General features: G+C 41.5%; 1 protein-coding gene, 1 non-coding gene and 1 pseudogene across 3 annotated transcripts in view; 2 read left to right on the top strand and 1 right to left on the bottom strand.

The window, feature by feature from the left end:
* SMCHD1 (structural maintenance of chromosomes flexible hinge domain containing 1) overlaps positions 1-12764 on the bottom strand; it is a 159599-nt gene extending 146835 nt beyond the window's left edge. For both annotated transcript variants that reach the window (XR_004273454.1, XM_032293271.1), the window contains exons 1-3: positions 12214-12764; positions 2133-2208; positions 1333-1494 (exon numbers count right to left, since the gene is read on the bottom strand). Coding sequence is in view for 1 of the 2 variants with exons in the window: in XM_032293271.1 (XP_032149162.1) it covers positions 1333-1494; positions 2133-2208; positions 12214-12399 (424 nt within the window). In the remaining variant the exon portion in view is untranslated. The remainder of the gene's footprint in view (positions 1-1332; positions 1495-2132; positions 2209-12213) is intronic.
* Positions 12765-14497: 1733 nt separating this feature from the next.
* On the top strand, positions 14498-16865 carry LOC116561310 (annotated as a pseudogene).
* A 2549-nt stretch (positions 16866-19414) lies between these two features.
* Positions 19415-19518, top strand: LOC116561638. Its single transcript, XR_004273533.1, has one exon. It is a non-coding gene; the product is annotated as a U6 spliceosomal RNA (small nuclear RNA).
* Positions 19519-19830: the final 312 nt, after the last annotated feature.

Here is a 19830-nt window from a genome sequence, read left to right as displayed (position 1 = left end):
GCACAATGCCTGGTACCCTAGCCAACAGTAATAACAGTAGTGGAAGTGTTATGTTAAGAAAGCACACAAAGATTTAGTCACAAGAACATTCAGGGTCATTTGTAACCATAACAAAATTAAAACAACCTAAATGTCTAATGGAAGAACATTGTTTAGGCCAGGCACAGTGGCTTGTGCCTGTAATCCCAGTACTTTGGGAGGCAAGGCAGGCAGATCACTTGAGGTCAGGAGTTTGAGACCGGCATGGTCAACATGATTTTTAGTAGAAACCCTATCTCTACTAAAAATGCAAAAATCAGCCAGGTGTGGTGGTGCATGCCTGTAATCCCAGCTACTTGGGAGGCTGAAGCAGGAGAATTGCTGGAACTCGGGAGGCAGAGGTTGCAGTGAGCCAAGATCGCAACATTGCATTCCAGCCTGAGCAAGAGAGAGAGACTCTGTCTCAAAAAAACAAACAAACAAACAAAAAGAATACTATTGAAATAAATTGTTACCTAAATACTATCAAAATATATACAGTAAGACATATATATTAAAAGATGTTCACTTTACTTTTAAACAAAATGTAGGTTAAAGAAGTATGCAGCATATAAAACCATTAAAAACAAATAATATGAAAAGGTCTGAAATGATAAACACCAAAGTGTTAGTGGTGGTGATGTCTGGGTAGTAGAGACATTCTTTATGTTCTTTTTGCTTATCTATGTTTTCTAATTTCCTGCAAACAAGTATACACATATGAGAAAAAAAATAATTCTAATACAAAAGCTTCCAATGAACATGTAAGTAGTATTAGACACCTTGGCAGGTCCAGAAAGAGAGGATTCAGTAAAATGATCGATTTGTAAAGATCACTAGCAAACAGTCCAGAGACAGGACAGAAACTAGCAAGTAGTAAAGGTAGAAGGAAATGATAAAGACATGGAAATAAGAACACAAACTACTTACTTATGCAATCTAGCTCTATGTATTGGCATAGCAAAAGAAGTATTTTCTTAATTGGGAAAGGTCTATAGGAGACCAGGAAGAATAAATCAGGAGAAGAGAGTATAAAGGAGATGGAAAGCTGTATAGGTACAAGACACCTTATGAGTTGAAAAGGAATGAGTTCTACTAGTAGGTTAGCTTTAAAAGAGTTTCTTTTCATTAAAGATGACATAGGTAGAAGAAGACATAATAATACTGTGATGAATTTGAGTTAAGAAAGAAAACGAGTGGCCAGTCTTCTAATAAAGTATAAGATAATTTATAAAAAGTGAAGGAATGGGACACCTGATCAGGGGATAAAGGCAGGTAATAGTTTATCAAAATTAGTATGAATGAGATACTTACGCAAAGGATTTTGCCCTTCACTTGCATAATATTCATACATGCCACTTTTAACCAGCGTGTCATAGTGAGGTAAGAAGTCAATTCGTTCTTTTGTAGCTGTCAGTAGTAACTGATTGACTGACTGCAGCAGGTATAAGGTGACTCCATCTTTAACAGTTTCATCTGTAATCAAGAGTGAAAATCATAAGTGCTAGGTCAGCATCAGAAACTCAATGAACTTATAATTGTGAATATACAAATTCTATCTATGAAATTATCTTTAACGATGGTAAGAAAAACCCCCAATCATCTACCTGTAAATTAAGTCATGTTAAGGATATTAATGAAACAAGTACAAATACTTCCATTCATTTCAAACATTCAATTCTTAGTAAGTTAAACTATCACAGGAAATCAGACAGGGATCTAAAATAGAGTGGTGTCAACATGAATGGAGAATGGCTAAATTCAAATGGAATCAGGCATGAAAAACCAGCTGGTATTGGAAACTAAATAGGTTAAAAAAAAAAAAGATAATGGAATAATCCAAGCTGTTTAGGAAAATTACCTTCAGAAGATTTGTGCTAGGCAGAATCATCTTCTGTAGCCATAACTGATATCAACTATCTTTCCGTAATCAAACTTGAAAAATATAACCTCTGTGCAAACTATGTACATACAGCCAGTTTCCTTCCCCATCCCAACAAGTTAGCAAAAATCATCAACAGATTTAGATGCATATCTAATAAAAGTTATTGCTATATCATGTACCAGATTGTATTAAATATAAAAGCATGAACTTAGTAATATTGTTTACCTACCAAAATTATCACAGGTAATTTCTTTCCTACTTGTTGTTGTAATAACAAATTTTTCTTCAGGTGAAATGCCAAGTGTCTATCCAAAATAAGAAATAAAATCACTTATTACACAAAGGAAATAAATGTATTATTCAAATATATAAAAATATGAAAATATTGATAGTACATAATTCTGTAACAATTACTACACTTATCTAGGAATATAAAACTCGGTATATTTAAATTTTGCCTTTGCATAATTAATACAGCATAAATCTATATAAATTATTTATTTAACAAGGTTGTTTTTTTCTGCTACTATAAGCCACCTGGGAACACTTGTGATTAGAGGGAACATTTTGAAAGTGTTTTAACATCAGTAGGACCCACCCAGACAAAAGACATAGTATTTCATACCAATGTGCAAGTTATCAATTTATTTGGAACAAAGCTTTAACATAACACTTATGTTCGTATAGACTAGATATTTAAGTATGCAAAAACAAAACAGAAAAACAGAAGTTAGCATTTTATAACACGAAGGAAAGAACAGCCATGTTATACAAGACATATAGGTCCATTCAAAATAATAACTTTAAAAACTAAAGCAAATTATAAATTAGAAGGAAATTGGCTGGGTGCAGTGGCACACTCCTGTATTCCCAGCACTTTGGGAGGCTGAGGAGGGGGAAATCACGAGGTCAGGAGTTTAAGACCAGCCTAACCAATATGATGAAGCCCCATCGCTACTAGAAATACAAAAATAAGCATGGTGGCGCACACCTGTAATCTCAGCTACTCAGGAGGCTGCAACAGAAGAATGGCTTGAACCCAGGAGGTGGAGGCTGCAGTGAGCCAAGGTTGCTGAGAGCCAAGATCGCACTACTGCACTCCAGCCTGGGCAACGGAAGGAGACTCCGTCTCAGGAAAAAAAAAAAAAATAGAGGAAAATTGCAACAAGAAACAAAAGGTTGGCATCCTTAATAGACAAAAAGCCTTCATTAATCAAGACAAGGATCAACAAAGAGAAAAAGTAAAAACACAAAAAAAATGAAAATGAGAAAATACAAATGACCAAGGAACACATGAATTGTAAAATATTAATCAAAAAATGAGAATTAGAAAAGTGGTTAACATTTTCATTGACATTAAAATTAAAAGATACATGCTCTGTCTAAAATAAAACAAGGGGAAAAATACAGCAATGTACAAACAGAGAAAAGGTTTCTGTTTCAAGCAGTAACGTACTAGTCTAGATAAACATTCTTACTGAAAACAACTAAAAAATCTAGACTAGTCGTACTTAAATCTTCAATAATGATATTAATAAAAACCCTATTGCTCACCACTGAAATGAGCTAGGGAACAAACTTCTCACTCTGAACCCTGACAAGTTAAAGGCAAAGAACAAATTATTTACACTGTTTTTCTTGCAACAATGGTATTTCAGGGTAACCAAACAGCTCTAGCTGATGAGACAAAGTTGTTCTTTAAAGAATTCCAGCTAATAAATACAGGAGAAATGGCAGGCAAATCAGATCAAAACTTTCTTTTGGAGGGATCCTGCTGAAATCAGGTGAATCCTAAGATTTCGATGTTAGCATTGCTATGAGTGGGTGAAACACTCACACCTCATGTGCCTCCCAATATAATGCCACATGAAGTACCAGTACTACCTACAAAGTATTCTTTCCCTCCTGACCCCAAAGAAGTCGAACCTAAATCAAATCAAGCCTTTAAAGCTAGCTTCTAGTTTACAGAATATACATGGAGATAAATTAATACCATAAAAGAGCACAAACAAATCCAGAATGTGGAATATTAAAAACCTAGTTGAGCTGGGCACAGTGGCTCAGGCCTGTAATCCCAGCACTTTGGGAGGCCGAGACGGGTGGATCACGAGGTCAGGTGCTCAAGATTAGCCTGGCCAAGATGGTGAAACCCCGTCTCTACTAAAAATACACAAATTAGGCGGGCATGGTGGCACGAGCCTGTAATCCCAGCTACCTGGGAGGCTGAGGCAGAGAACTGCTTAAAACCAAGAAGTGGAAGTTGCAATGAGCCGAGATCATGCCACTGCACTCCAGCCTGGGGGACAAAAAAAACCAAAAAACAAAAAAAAACCTGGTTGATTTATTCAAGAAGTCAACTGCAAGAAAACTAAAGAGACTGGGGAAGGAGGAATTTGCTCAAATGCTTTAAACGGAAAAGAATTAGGAAACATAAAAAACAAGTTTAATGTGAGGACTACGTCAGTTCCTGATTTAAACAAACCAACTATAAAAAAATACTTTTACCATTCAGAGAACTCAATATGAACAGGGACATAAGATATTAAAAATGCAAAAAAAATGAAAAATGCTTAATTTTAATGGTTTGTAATACATATTCGTGCTGACGCATATAGAGTGAAATAACCTAATACCTAGAATATGCTTTAAATACATTATTATGAAAGACAAAAATGATGCTAGTGTGGTAAATTCCTGGTAACTTGAATCTGGATGAGTACACTGGGGTTCAATACATGACTCTCTCTCTTTGTATATGTCTGAAGTTTTTCATAAGAAAATTTCTACTTTAAAATATCCTGGAATAGACCAGTGGAAGAGAACAGAGGGCCCTAAGACAGGTCTGCATATATATATGCATGGAGAGCTAGGAAACAGAAGAGGTGACATTACAAATTGGTGGGGAAAGAATAAACTATCCAATGAATGATATTAAGACAACTAGTGATCTCAACATGAAAACAGATCAAATACGCACATTAACTTACACAAAAATAAATTCCAGGAGGATTAAAGCAGCTGTACATTAGCCCAAAATTGTAAAAGAAAACATAGGGAAATAATTTTGAGTGAGTATAAAGGGATTTCTGAAAAGACACAATAGTGGGCCAGGCACGGTGGTTCACAGCTGTAATCCGAAGCACTTTAGGAGGTCAAGGTGGGCGGACTGCTTGAGCTCAGGAGTTGGAGACCAGCCTGGACAACATGGTAAAATCCCATCACTACAAAAAAATAGGAAAAAAAAATAATAGCTGGGAGTGGTGATGCACACATGTAGTCAGAGCCACTCAAGAGGCTGAGGTGGGAGGATCCCCTGAGCCTGGGAGGCCAAGGCTGCAGTGAGCCATGATCACACACTACTGCACTCCAGCTTGGGTGACTGAGTGAGACCCTGTCTCAAAAGATGCAAATAGCACAAGTCATAAAGAAAAAGACCAGACAACATAAAAAGATTAACATCACTAGTTATCAGAGAAATTAATATAACTTATCATTCTCATCAGGTGGGCAAAAATGTTAAATTCTGAACCCATCAAGTATAGGCCTGTGTACAGGGAAATAGGTACCTTATACACTGCTGGTATGACTGAAAAAAAGTACAAACATAAAGTAATTAATTTGGCACACTTTAGTAAACTTAAAAGCTACTCATGGCCAGGCACGGTAGCTCATGCCTGTAATCCCAGCACTTTGGGAGGCTGAGTCGGGTGGATCAAGTTCAGGAGATCGAGGCCATCCTGGCTGACAGGGTAAAACCCTGTCTCTACTAAAAATACAAAAAATTAGCTGGCTTGGTGACATGCGCCTGTAATCCCAGCTACTTGGGAGGCTGAGGCAGGAGAATCACTTGAATCTGGGAGGCAGAGGTTGCAGCGAGCCGAGATTGCACCACTGTACTCCAGCCTTGCAACAGAACAAAACTCAGTCTCAAAAAAAAAAAAAAGATACTCATATTCCATGAAAGGCATGAACATAAACTACCTGGGAAGCTTCTATCTGTTTAACAGAGGCAAAATTTGACCTCATAGATTTTTTATTAGGTTTTATATAATCATGACAGTTATGCATTTTTAAATTCATTACTACTTTTTTATTTCTAAGATGTCCCAATTTTTTTTTTTTTTTTTTTTTCATTTTTTACATGGAGTCTCACTCTGTTGCCCACGCTGGAATGCCGTGGCTCACTATAACCTCCACCTCTCGGGTTGAAGCAATTCTGCTGCCTCGGCCTCCCAAGTAGCTGGGACTACAAGCATGTGCCACCACATCCAGTTAATTTTTGTATTTTTAGTAGAGACCGGGTTTAACCATGTTGGTCAGGCTGGTCTTGAACTCCTGACCTCAGATGATCTGCCCACCTCAGCTTCCCAAAGTGTTGGGATTAGAGGTGTGTGTGAGCCACCAGCCTCAGCCAGTGTCCCAATTGTTAAATCATGTAATTATGCATCCTGTAGAAGAAAATGTGCTTTTACAGTTACTGAAAAACTACGTACAAATGATTTTTTTAAGATCTATGTTCACCTAAAAAGTATTTATATCTAATTATTCCATATAATCTCCACATAAGTCTATTATTTTTTCTTCATTTTTTGAAGTTTTGAGTACTTTTCTAGGATAATTGCATAGTTTATTTAGTCTTCACCAGCCACATAGAAGACTCCTGCTATCCCCAGCTGTCAAATTACCTATGGATAGGTATGGTAGCATCTTATTCTCTTCTTCAAACACTGGCAACTGTGTTATCATTCCTGACTAATTGTATCCAGTTTTGCCTATATTTTCCTCCACTGGAACAAATAGTTCATTTTCTTTTTAGTTTTAATCTATATTAAAAACTCATAGATTTTTCATTTTATTTTATTATTTTATTTTTCTTTTTATAGAGATGGGGTTTCACCATGTTGGTCAGGCTGGTCTCGAACTCCTGACCTCAGGTGATCTGCCCGCCTCGGCCTTCCAAAGTGCTAGGATTACAAGCATGAGCCACTGTGCCTGGCTTAAACCCATAGATTTTTAATCCATATTAAAAGCCCATAGATTTTAATCTATAAATCTATTATTATTCAAGTAAGATACATAAATTATCTTAAGTTTCTGGATACATGTGCAGAATATGCAGGTTACATAGGTATACATGTGCCATGGTGGTCTGCTGTACCTATCAATCCAACACCTAGGTTTTAAGCCCAACATGTATTAGGTATTTGTCCTAATACTCTCCAATACTCTCCCTCCCTTTGCCTCCTATCTCCTGAGAGGTCCCAGTGTGTGATGTTTCCCTCCCTGTGTCCATGTGTTCTCATTGTTCAACTCTGGCTTATGAGTGAGAACATGGGGTGTTTAGTTTTCTGTTCCTGTGTTAGTTTGCTGAGAATGATGGCTTCCAGCGTCATCCATGTCCCTGCAAATGACATGATCTCATTTTTCTTTATGGCTGCATAGTATTTCATGGTGTATATGTGCCACATTATCTTTATCCAATCTATCATCAATAGGCATTTGGATTGGTTCCAAGTCTTTACTATTGTATATAGTGTTGCAATAAACTTTTTAAATTAATCCATATTTATATTTAAATATGATTTTTTAATCACATTAAAAATTCATAATTTTTTAATCAATATTAAAAATCCATATTAAATATCCATGGATTTTTCGCCAGGCGCAGTGGCTCACACCTGTAATCCCAGCACTTTGGGAGGCTGAGGCGGGCAGATCACCTGAGGTCGGGAGTTTCAGACCAGCATGGCCAAGATGGTGAAACGTCATCTCTACTAAAAATAAAAAAATTAGCTGGGTCTGATGGCTGCCGCCTGTAATCCCAGCTACTCGGGAGGCTGAGGCAGGAGAATCACTTGAACCCAGGAGGCTGAGGTGATTTGAGATCACACCATTGCACTCCAGCCTGGGCAACGAGAGGAAAAAAAAAAAAAAAATCCATGGATTTTTAATCTATAAATCTATTATTATTCAAGTAAGGCACAAACTATCTAGCCGGGTGTGGTGGCTCGCACCTGTAATCCCAGCTACACAAGAGGCTAAGGCAGGAGAATTGCTTGAACACGGGAGGTGAAGGTTGCAATGAGCCGGGATCATGCCACTGCACTCCAGCCTGTGCAATAAAGCGAGACTCCCTCGCAAAAAAAAAAAAAAAAAGACACAAACTATCTGTTTTCCCTGCTTCATCTATAAAAATTATTTCTTGAATTCACAATTTTTCTAGTATTTTATTATTGTTAACTTGTTTTTTTGTGACAGAGTCTGGCTCTATCACAGGCTGGAGTGCAGTGATGCATTCTCAACTCACTGCAACTTCCGATCCCTGGTTTCAAGCAATTGTCCCTGCCTCAGCCTCTCAAGTAGCTGAGATTACAGGCGCCCGCCACCAGGGCCAGCTAATTTTTGTATTTTTAGTAGAGACGGGGTTTTACCCAGAAGGCCAGGCCGATCTCGAACTCTTGACCTCAGGTGATCCACCTGCCTCGGCCTCCCAAAATGTTGGAATTACAGGTGTAAGCCACTGTGCCCAGCCTCAACTTCTCTTAAATATTTAAGGACTAATTAACTTGCAGTGCATAAAATGATTACCTATCAAAATGATCAGTTAATTTTATTTTTTTAAATTACTTTCTTTCACTATCTCTGAACAACAGGTAATTTTCATCCATGGATGTAATCAGTCAGAAACTACATACTTTAATTACCACTGCTCTGAAACTCTGCAAACCAGCCAGCTTTTAATGTGGCTTCATTATATTTGGTTACCATACTATGGCACTTGCTACACCATTTTTTTTTTTCTAATCTCATGTTTATTGTAGAAATGGATGAGCAAATGTAATACTAAGATACAAAGCATCTAAAATAGCCACACAACGAAGAACACTGGACAATTCCTTCAAATTGATGGCAGGGGGATATTCATACATGGGACTTAGTAACTGGGTGTATTTAAGGACTAACCAAATGAGTCATTTTCTAATCGTTGATTCTGCAAGGCCACAAGGGCTCAGGTGAGTCAACAGCTGCTTATCAGAGGTCTGAGGGCTTCTTTCAGATTTGTCCTTTCCATTTCTTCCCTCTCCTTTTTCCTGAGGTGAACTTTCTTCAAATAACAATTTAAAGCAGGGAGTGGTGGCTCAGCCTGTAATCTCAGCACTTTGGGAGGCCAAGGTGGGCAGATCAACTGAGGTCAGGAGTTCAAGATCAGCCTGGCCAACATGGCAAAACCCTGTCTCTACTAAAAGTATAAAAATTAGCCAGGCGTGGTGGCAGGTGGCTGTAATCCCAGTACTCGGGAGGCTGAGGCAGGAGAACCACTTGAACCTGGGAGGCGGAGGTTGCAGTGAGTCGAGATCGCGCCACTGCACTCCAGCCTGGGTGACAGAGCAAGACTCCATCTCAAATAAATAAATAAATAAATAAACAACAGTTTAGGATCCCTAACACTGCCTGACGCTACAAACATTTATTCGTTTAATTTACATTTTAACAAAAACTTTAATTTAGTATATTATTTTGTCTCTTCCTCTAAGGACAAAAGTGATGGTTCTAATAAACAGTGTGGAGTAGTTATGCTTTTTTTTTTTAATACACACACACACACACACACACACACACACACACACACACACACACTTTGGAATAAAATTGACCTAGATTCCAATCCCAGTTTCACTGCTTGTTAACCATATAACCTCAGTTTAATTCAGTAACTTAATTCAGTTCTTTAAGTATGTAATGGAGAAAAAGTTACAGGATCTGCAGCATAATCTAATAATGCTTAAAACAAGTTTAACAACAAAGTTAGCCTTCTTTTTTTCTTACCAGTTGTTCCCTCTCATTTCTAACTAAATTTAAAATTTGTTCTAGCAGGATGAAGAGGGAGAAAGGAGGAAAAGAATTAGTTACAAGAAATCTTTTCCTTGGTGTTCCAGTTGAAATATTGAAGGAGGGAATAAATACATCTCATTCCCACAGCAAAGAACATCATTTGAGTAGCGTAACAGAACGAACAGAGGTTCTGGGTTTGAATACTAACTTGAGTTTCACTATTTGACTTAGATGAGTCACCATCTTCACAACTGTGTTTACACTTCTGTAATAAAAGGCCAATGATACTTCCTTTATTTATCTGAGTTACTGAGACATCTCACAAGAAAAAAGAGAGAAATAGTGCATTTCTAGAGGAAGGGTAAAGTAGCAAAACGTTTTCAAAAAGTAATTTTAAAATATGTAACAAGAGCTTTAAAGATGTGTATCATCTTTGATCCAGGAATTTCACTTCTAAGATTTCAAACTAAGCAAACAATAATAAAGACCTAAAAGGCTATGTATTACTCAAAGATGTCTGTCCGCTAAGTGCAGTGGATCAGTCCAGTAATCCTAGCACGTTGGGAGGCAGGTGGATCTCTTGAGCCCAGGAGTTCGAGACTAGCCTGGGCAACATAGTGAAACCCCATAGGTACTAAAAATACACACACACACACACACACACACACACACACACACACACACGAGCTGGGCATGGTGGTGCTCACTTGTAGTCCCAGCTGCCTGGAGGGATCAGCTAAGTTGGGAGGATCACCTGAGCCCGGGAATATATGAGTCTGGGAAAAAATATGTTTACCATAGCATTAATTAAAATAAAAAAAATTAAAAGTAATGTAAATGTCAACAGAAAGGAGAGATTCGGTTACGTAAGCCATGGTAGCAAATGAACTATTTCAAATGTTGATTTGAAGACCTATGTTAAAATAGACACTCTGACACTATTAAGTGAAAAAATTCATAATATAAAACACATATTTTAGTAATTTTAAAAAATGGAGTGGGAAGGTGAAGGAAAGCTGAAAAGACATAACCTCAGATGCTGAGTAGTTATACAGTAGTTTCACAGCGAGTAAAAGATTTACTTTCTTACCCCCCTTTTATTTAATGTACTGATAGTTTTACAATAAACATAATAAATGTAAAAAGTTTCCCTTTTGTGGAATGGTTCTGAATGCCAAGTATTCAACAAAAAAGATGAGCATTGATTCACTTTTCAAACACAACGGGTATCTACTACATTCAGGCACAGAATTAACTTCAGAGTGGATAGGTTTTTGTCTTTATCCATTCTAATCTGAGCATTTACAATGTGGCAGGCACAGTTCTAGACGCTGGGACTGCAGCTGTGAACAAAAGAAAGTCCTTACTTCCCAAATCGTTTTTATTCTACGGATCATAATATCAATTATTTCAGTAACCATACGAGTTATATCTCTAGAACATTTCTAAACCTATCAGCCTTCTCAAGACAAAACACGGCTTCAAAGCTCTTCTCCTTGGAAGCACAGCTTAAAAAGGGACCTCGTGTGGTTAATTCAGGGCATGACAACATTCCCTCTTCAAAGCTCAGGCAATGCCACGACCTCCTATCTATGAAGTATTTCTCAGTTTAAAGCAGGTCTCCCTGCAGGTTCATTTCTAAAGCAAACCAATACACGGGGTAGGTACGTTCTCTGGTGTTCCACAGCCACCCATACCAACCTTTGACTTGGTTTAGGAATTCCCAAGGGTTAGGGCTCGGAAAATCAGAAGGGCAGCTCTACCTGCAAAGCTGACTTGGACAAGTGTCTCCGTGCGGAAGGAACCCCCCCATCCCTCCGACAGACCTGCAACCTTGACAGGGACACTGGGGACACCCCGCATCATCTAATGAACCTGGGAGAGATCGACTCCTGGAATTTCACAACTTCTCACCGTCGCAACACTCACAACAGAGCCCCAAGGTGTTATCTCCGTTTTCTTGTTTAAAAAAAGTTACAAAGTAAAGAGACACCAGCGGCTTTCCCTAAACTGCAGGGCCGCGATCGGGCTCAGCTCGCCCAGGGCCAACAAACGCTGAGGACTCAACCCGGGACGGCAAAACCTCTCGTAAAAGGAGCGGAGGCAGAGGGAGGACCGCGGAGGCAGGGGGAGGACCGCGGAGGCAGGGGGAGGACCGCGGAGGCAGGGGGAGGACCGCGGAGGCAGGGGGAGGACCGCGGAGGCAGAGGGAGGACCGCGGAGGCAGAGGGAGGACCGCGGAGGCAGAGGGAGGACCGCAAAGGAGCCGGCTTTGCATTCCGAGGCCAGGGCCAGGGCCCGCCCGAGGCGTCCAGCCACCAGGTCACAGGCATGGCGGGCACGGGGGAGGGAGAAGCCAAGGCTGCGGGACCAGGGCCGGGTGACAGGTTTATTGCCCTTGGTGAGCAAGTTGGGTTTCTCGTCACCCTCCCATCCCCAAGTCTACCCGCGCATCCCTCCCTCGCCCCCTCGCGTACCTGACACACAGTGGCGCGGAATCCCGCGTAGTCCGAGCGCTCCCCGACCTGCAGAGGCCGGTCCCCGAGCTCAGACTCCTTTTCGCGCCGGTCAAACAAGTACACCGTTCTGTGGCCCACGCCTCCGCCATCCTCCACTGTCCCCACAGAGGCCCCGCCGGGCCCGCCGCCGTCCGCCGCTGCCATATTGGGGAGAAGGAGAAAAGACAGAGGCGCCGGCCGCCGCGGGGCTGAGGGCTGAGGTGCACGCTCCGCGCGGCGCCTTCAGCTCCAGCCCCCGGGCGGCTCGAGGGCTCGGCCCTGCGCTGTGCAGTCGCTCCTCGGCAATAGCGGCCGAGCCGCGGCAGGCGCAAGGATCACCCGGGAACCGATTCAAACGCGCTCCTGCCCGTACACCACGTCACTTCCGCGGCCCGCCACTCCAGAAGAGAAGGGGACGCGCGGCGCGCTCCTCACTGGGCCCGGGTCTGGGCCCAGCGCCTATCGCCGCCCACGCGAGCCTCACAACGCGACCCGCGACCAGCGCCGCCGCCGAGACTGTGGCGCAGGACGAAGACGGCTGGCCGGTGGCGGCGAGGGGGCGGGGCGAATCCAGCAGGCCGCGCGGGCAAGGGCGGGGCTTCGCCGCGCGCGCGCGCCGGGCCCGCCCCCTCTGCCTCGCCGGAGTTGGAGAGAGGCTGAGTCCTTTCGGGCGCTTGCGCTCTGCGAGTTGTCTTCAGAGGCCGTGGCGGGAAAGGAAGGCTCGGCGGCTGCGGGGGAATCTCCCGAAGAGCTGTGTTCTCTTGGCAGAAAGGGCCCCGCTGCCTTCCCGCCTCGCCATGATCCCGACCGAGCCTCTAGGTGTCGAACTCGCAGCGCCGCACCGGCTCGCTGAGGGCTCCGCGGCTGGGTCGCGTGGGCGCGACGGCGGGAAGCTTCAGGTCCGCGCTACTCGCCGGGTAGAGTCCACCGAAGCGAGCACGTGGATCCTATGTCGAGAAAATAGGCGCTACAAGAGCCGGCGCCCCTTTTTCCTCCTCGTTTCCTGGTGGTTCTGGGTGGGCTCCAGCGTGGGCCCCCGAGACAAAGCTGGGCCGTGGGATCGTTAGAAGGGCACTCTGTGACGTTCTCACGGCCCCTAGAGCGCCGGCGGGGGTCCTCGAGCGCCGACGGTATTCGGGGTGCGGGGGTGACTCCAGCGCCCCAGTTTTCCCACTGTCTGCGCTTCGCGGTCTTCCACGTGCCTGTAAATTGTGAAAGAATTAGCCCACGCCAGAGTTACTAGGGTTACAGTAGGTGTTCGCAAAATTCGTATGGCCTAATACGTTTTCAGCAAAAGCCTTTAATCATCATTACCGGGCGACATTTCATTAACTATCCTTACCTAATTCAACAAATAAAATGCCATTGTTAGAGGACTGGGTTTACTCTACAGTTCTTAGAAATCGTGAATATTGTACACTTGAGAGTGATCGTTAAATTCAGAAAGCCAAAGTTAGCAGATAGAGCAGTTCTTAAAATCTCAAAAGTTTGGATAATAGTGCGTTTTCTATTTTACTAGGTTTGCTAAAACCTTATATGGACAAACTTACAAAGTGTTACATTAGAAACCTACATTTGCTTGTTGATATAAGGATGTTTCAAGATTGTGGGGAATGTGTGTATAATTGGCTACACCTGTACTAGAGGTAGACACCAACTGGAACGAAATTGTGAAGGTGTGTTTGGGGAACATCAATTGTTTGACTGGAAGTGGGGAGAACGGAGCGGTAGCTGGTGGAAGAGAAAATTGGAAAGACATATATTGTGGCCAAATGCCGTTCATGTTCCCTAAGGTAGAGATGGAGGAGGAAGAAAAGACAGAAAAGTAACCCCCGATTCTAATGGGATTTCTTTCAAGCCTGATGTTTTATTTACCTTTCAAATTCATGTGACCGTTTCATACTTCTTTATGTAGCAGTGTTTGAGTTAAATGACTCAAGAAAAGCACGAATTGTTTTTCTAATTCTTAGTTAATGGGTAAGATGACTTGCCTCTCTACTTCAGCAAATTGAGATTAGAGCTGGAGGTTCATCATCAGATTTCCCATTTCTCTGTAATACCAATTATACACAACTCTTTTTGTTTGTTTTGAGAGGGAGTGTTACCCAGGCTGGATCAACGCAACCTCTGCCTCCCGGATTCAAGCGATTCTCCTGCCTCAGCCTCCGCAGCTGGGACTATAAGCGCCCGCCACCACGCCGGGCTAATTTTTGTATTTTTGTTACAGACGGGGTTTCTCCCTGTTGGCCAGGCTGGTCTTGAACTCCTCACCTCGGGATCTGCCCACCTCGGTCTTCCAAAGTGCTGGGATTACAGGCGTCAGCCACCAAGCTCGGCACAAACTCTTTCTTATCTTTAGAAGAGATTTCAGGATAATCTCTAAGTTTTTTTTTTAATGATGCCAGAGAAGTGTACTGCAGTATTATGGGCAGCTCTTGCTGGGAACGCTGTTGTCTATCTTGTTGAGAGGTCGAATCTGAATCAGTTTCTTAATGGCAGTATGGCATCACTTTTGTTCTCAGAATATAAAAAAAAAAATTTTCATCTAAGAAAGATGATGAGTTTGTTTTTTAAATTTTCATCACAAGTAAATAAAAGCGTTTGAAATGGCCTAGTTCCTTAATTAGTTCTCTTCAATTGACTCCAAATTTGTATTTTCATAGCTGTCTTAGTATAGAGTAAAATATTTAAGTGGACTTGTATCAGTTATTTATTGCTACATAACAAATTTCTCCCAAACTTAGGGGCCCCTGAAGAGGCTCCTCATTCCCTTCCTCCTTGGATGTAGCTCAAGCTTGTGTCAGGCAGCACTTGAGATGCCACAGACCCAAGCCAGGTGCAGCTCAGAGCTGGTGAACAATAGCTCTTCAAGTCTGCAATTAAAAATGGCTTCCAGTAAAACTATAGTCGTCCTTTGGTATCCTTGGGAAATTGGTTTCTGGGCCAGGACCCCCATGGATACCAAAATCCAAGGCTGCTCAAGTCCCTCATATAAAAGGGTGAAGCCTTTGCATACAACCTACACACATCCTCCTGCATACTTTAAATCATGTCTAGATTACTTATAATACCTAATACAATGTAAATGCTATGTAAGTAGTTGTTATACTGTATTGTTCTTTCATTTGTATTATTTTTGTTGTTTTATTGTGGTTTTAAAATATGTTCTATCCTCCAGTTGATAGAATCCAGTGATGGGGAACCAGAGGATACAAAGGGGCACTGTACACACACACACACAAAGCGGGGTGGGGAGGGGCAAAAAACATAATACAAAGGGTAAAAAAGTTGATGAAGCAGAGCCTGAGGATTTCGTGGTGGAAAAACTACTACGTCAAGGTGTAGTGAATGGGAAGGTGGAATATTCCCTGATGTGGAAAGGATTTACACTTGCTGATAATAATTGAGAGCCTGAATAAAACTTAGATTTTCCCGAGTTAATTGAATTATTTCTTAATCCTCAAAAAACTGGTTAGGGAAAAGATAGTACAGAAAGAAAAATTTTATCTGACAATGAATCTGATGACAGCAAATGAAAGGAAAGGGATGCTACTGGGAAACCAGAAGACTTTGCCAGAAGCCTTGCTCCTAAGCAAAGAATTGGTGCCACAGACTGCAGTGAATAATTAATGTTTCTAATGGAATGGCAAGATTCAGATGAGGCCAACTTCGTGCTGGCAAAGAGGCAGTCATGAAGTGTCCTCAAATTGTATATTCTCTTTATGAAGAGAGAATAACTTGGCATTCCTGTTCAGAAGATGAAACTCAAAAATTGTTGCACTACAGTATACTGCCATTTAATGATATGATGTTTGTGTGTGTGTGTGTGTGTAAAACCTAGGTCTTGATTTTCTTATTAGTGTGAAATATTCCGTTTTTTAAAAAATAGAGACAGAGTCTCACTACGTTACCCAAACTTCTGGGCTCAAGTGATCCTCCTGCCTCGCCTTCCCAAAGTGCTAGGACTGTAGACATAAGCCACCCTGCCTGGCCAGCTGTTTTCTAATGAAATCTGTTTTCTACTTAAGAGAGTTTTGGGGGTTTGTTTTGGGGATTTGTAGGATTTTTTCATCAATAGCACTGATTACTTTTGAACAAGTAGAAAAAAGCTTTCTATAGCTGCTTCCTTTACCAGAAAAGAATATTTGATTCCATGGTATATTATTTCCTCTGCGTTGGAGAACAGCTTTTCTAAATGTTGGGAACATTTTCCATAATCATTACTCAATCATAACTTGTGTTTAATCTATAATGCCTAAGGCTATTCTGGTTTTTTTTTTTTGTGTGTGTGTGTGTGTGTATATGTAAATACATAATTACATAGTTGTTGTGTTTTTGTTTTTTACATGAACTAAGACAAAGATAGCATTTCACAATCTTGGGTAAATTCAAGTCTTTTCTGGAATGCCATCATTTTAAGCAGCCCAAGAAATAGATTACCTCAAGTTACAATTTTTCCTAAAGCCACAATGTTTCAAATTAAATAATTTGTAATTAGTTGGCCAAGTTAAAAACAATGTAAACAATTTAGATTGAACAATTTAAAGAAGCCAAATCAGGACCTGGCAGAGTGGTTCAGGCCTGTAATCCCAGCACTTTGGGAGGCCAAGTGGGCAGATCACCTGAGGTCAGGATTTCAATACCAGCCTGACCAACATGGAGAAACCCCGTCTCTACTAAAAATACAAAATTAGCCGGGTGTGGTGGCTACTTGGGAGGCTGAGCAGGAGAATTGCTTGAATTGGGAGACCGAGGTTGCAGTGAGCCAAGATCGAGCCATTGCACTCCAGCCTGGGCAACAAAAGCAAAATTCTGTCTCAAAAAAAAAAAAGGGCTGGGTGTGGTGGCTCACACCTCTAATCCCAGCACTTTGGGAGGCTGAGGCAGCTGATCACGAGGTCAGGAGTTTGAGACCTGCCTGGCTAACGTGGTGAAACCCTGTCTCTACTAAAAATACAAAGATTAGCCGGGTGTGGTGGCATGTGCCTGTAATCCCAGCTACTCAGGAGGCTGAGGCAGGTGAATTGCTTGAACCCAGAAGGTGGAGGTTGCAGTGAGCCAAGATCATGCCACTGCACTCCAGCCTGGGTGATAGAGTGAGTCTCCGTCTCAAAAACAAAAAAAGCCAAATCAGAATCCATAATGTCTATAGCTATAGTCATATAAATGCAACAGTTTATTTGCAAAACCTTCTAAAAGAAGAAATTTTATCACCAACAATCTCCCTACTCAGATGAGGCAACCAAACAGATACTGATGTGGCTTTTTTTTTTTTTTGACAGAGTGTTGCTATGTTGCCAAGGCTGGTGTGCAGTGGTATAATTATAGCTCACTGCAGCCTTGAACTCCTGGGTTCAAGCAATCCTTCTGCCTCAGCCTCCCAAGTAGCCAAGACTACAGACGTATGTCACCACACCCATCTAATTTTAAATTCTATTTATAGAGACAGGATCCTGCTTTCTTTTCCAAGCTGATCTTGAACTCTTGGCCTTCAGCGATCCTCCCACCTTAGCCGCCCAAAGTGCTGGGATTGCAGACATGAACCACCGCTCCCTGCCCAATACTGGTGTGTTTTAATTAGCCAAGCAAGGCTTAGCTAAGTGGGCATTTAAAGATTCCTTCTAAAGAGCCACTTCTTTACAAAAAGTTGAAATTCTTATGCTATATTGGCTAAAAAGTCATAATTCATAGAAGGTCTTTGTTCATGAAAATAAATCGATGGTTAGAGATGTTGCTGTTTAAGATCTGCTGGCATACATGGGTGAACAATTGCAGTGTAAACTCTTGATTTGCATGCTTTTCCTTTACCTCAACCCATTCATTAGGTGTAGGCTCAATCATTTCTGTATTTAGCTTACTGGTTCAGAAGAAGCCGGGAAAAACAATAACACTATAGTAATGTTACCCGAGTGTATACTGCTTACTTTCTTGTAGATACTGCTAAATAGCAATCAATAAGTAGCTTTACATTTTTAAAAATAAATGACTTAGTGGCTTAAATAGGAATCATTTATTTGCTTGTGATTGACAATTTGGGCTAAGATCAGCTGAACAGATCTTCTGCTAGTCTTACTTGAAATCACTTAAACAGCTGCAGTCATCCGGTAGCTTCGCCAATGCTGGATGACTCACAATGGCCTCACTCACATGGCTGGCAGGTAGCGAGGCTGTTGGTTGGAGCACCTCAATTTTCCTCTAGTAGACATCTCTAATAGCAGTGCTTGGGTTCTTACTTGATTGTCACAGTCTTCCAAAAGAAAAGGCTCCAGTGTGCAAGTGCTTATGGAAACTCTGCTTGCATCACATTTTTATTTTTATTTTTGAGATAGAGTCTTACTCTTTTACCCAGGCTGGAATGCTGATCCTGATCTTGGCTCACTGGAGTCCCTGTTCCCCGAGTTCAAATGATTCTTTTACCTCAGTCTCCTGAGCAGCTAAGACTATAGGTGTGCACCACCGTGACGGGCTAATTTTTGTGTTTTCAGTAGAGATGAGGTTTCACCATGTTGGCCAAACTGGTCTTCCAACTCCTGACCTCAAGTGAACCACCCACCTTGGCCTCCCAAAATACTGGGATTACAGGTATAAGCCACCACACTCGACCTGCATCACATTTTCTTTCTTTCTTTTTTTTTTTTGAGACGGAGTTTCGCTCTTGTTGCCCAGGCTGGAGTGCAATGGCGCGATCTCGGCTCACCGCAATCTCCGCCTCCTGGGTTCAGGCAATTCTCCTGCCTCAGCCTCCCGAGTAGCCGGGACTACAGGCACGCGCCACCATACCCAGCTAATTTTTTGTATTTTTAGTAGAGACGGGGTTTCACCATGTTGACCAGGATGGTCTCGATCTCTTGACCTCGTGATCCACCCGCCTCGGCCTCCCAAAGTGCTGGGATTACAGGCGTGAGCCACCGCGCCCAGCCCTGCATCACATTTTCTAATGTCCCACTGGCCAAAGCTAGTGGTGTGGCCAAGCCCCTTAGTGGTTCACTCGAAATAGAGGTAGACTTACAAAAATCTCGATATGGAGAATAGCACTGTATCTGTATATTGAGATGAGACCAGTTTGAAAAAATATTGCAGATCTATGGTAGTTGGCAAAAAGAAGGAAAACAAAAAAGCAGTCCTGTTAGGATTTGCTGATGAGATTAAATTTCCCCAAAATAAAAATACCTAGAAAATTGTGCTTGCTTTGGCAGCACATAAACTAAAATGGAAATGATACAAAGATTAGCATGGCCGCTGCACTAGGATGACACGTAAACTTGTGAAGCATTCCATATTATAAAAAAATAAAAATACCTAGAAAATAAAGGGCAGGGAAAATGATTTTTGGGAGTTATTTTTTATTTTACCCATTTGTGGGAAATTCTACAGGATGAATGTGATTTTTTTAATACCTCTATTCTCTGAAATTTATTTTTATTGTTTCTGAAGAGATAAGGACAATTTTAGTGACATGAATTCAGGTTTTGCCAGTTAAAATACTTTCTGTAATATAATTTGTGACTTTGAGCCCCAAATCTACCAAACTGGTAGAGAACATTTTGGAGTTCCTTCATTCACAGTTTTTGTTTGTTTATTTTTGTTTTTGAGACA

Source organism: Sapajus apella, unplaced genomic scaffold, assembly GCF_009761245.1.
Source record: "Sapajus apella isolate SASKATOON/1434 unplaced genomic scaffold, GSC_monkey_1.0 scaffold29, whole genome shotgun sequence".
Taxonomy (NCBI): Eukaryota; Metazoa; Chordata; class Mammalia; order Primates; family Cebidae; genus Sapajus; species Sapajus apella.
Note: the sequence above shows the minus strand (reverse complement) of the source record. Positions and strands in the feature narration are given on the sequence as shown.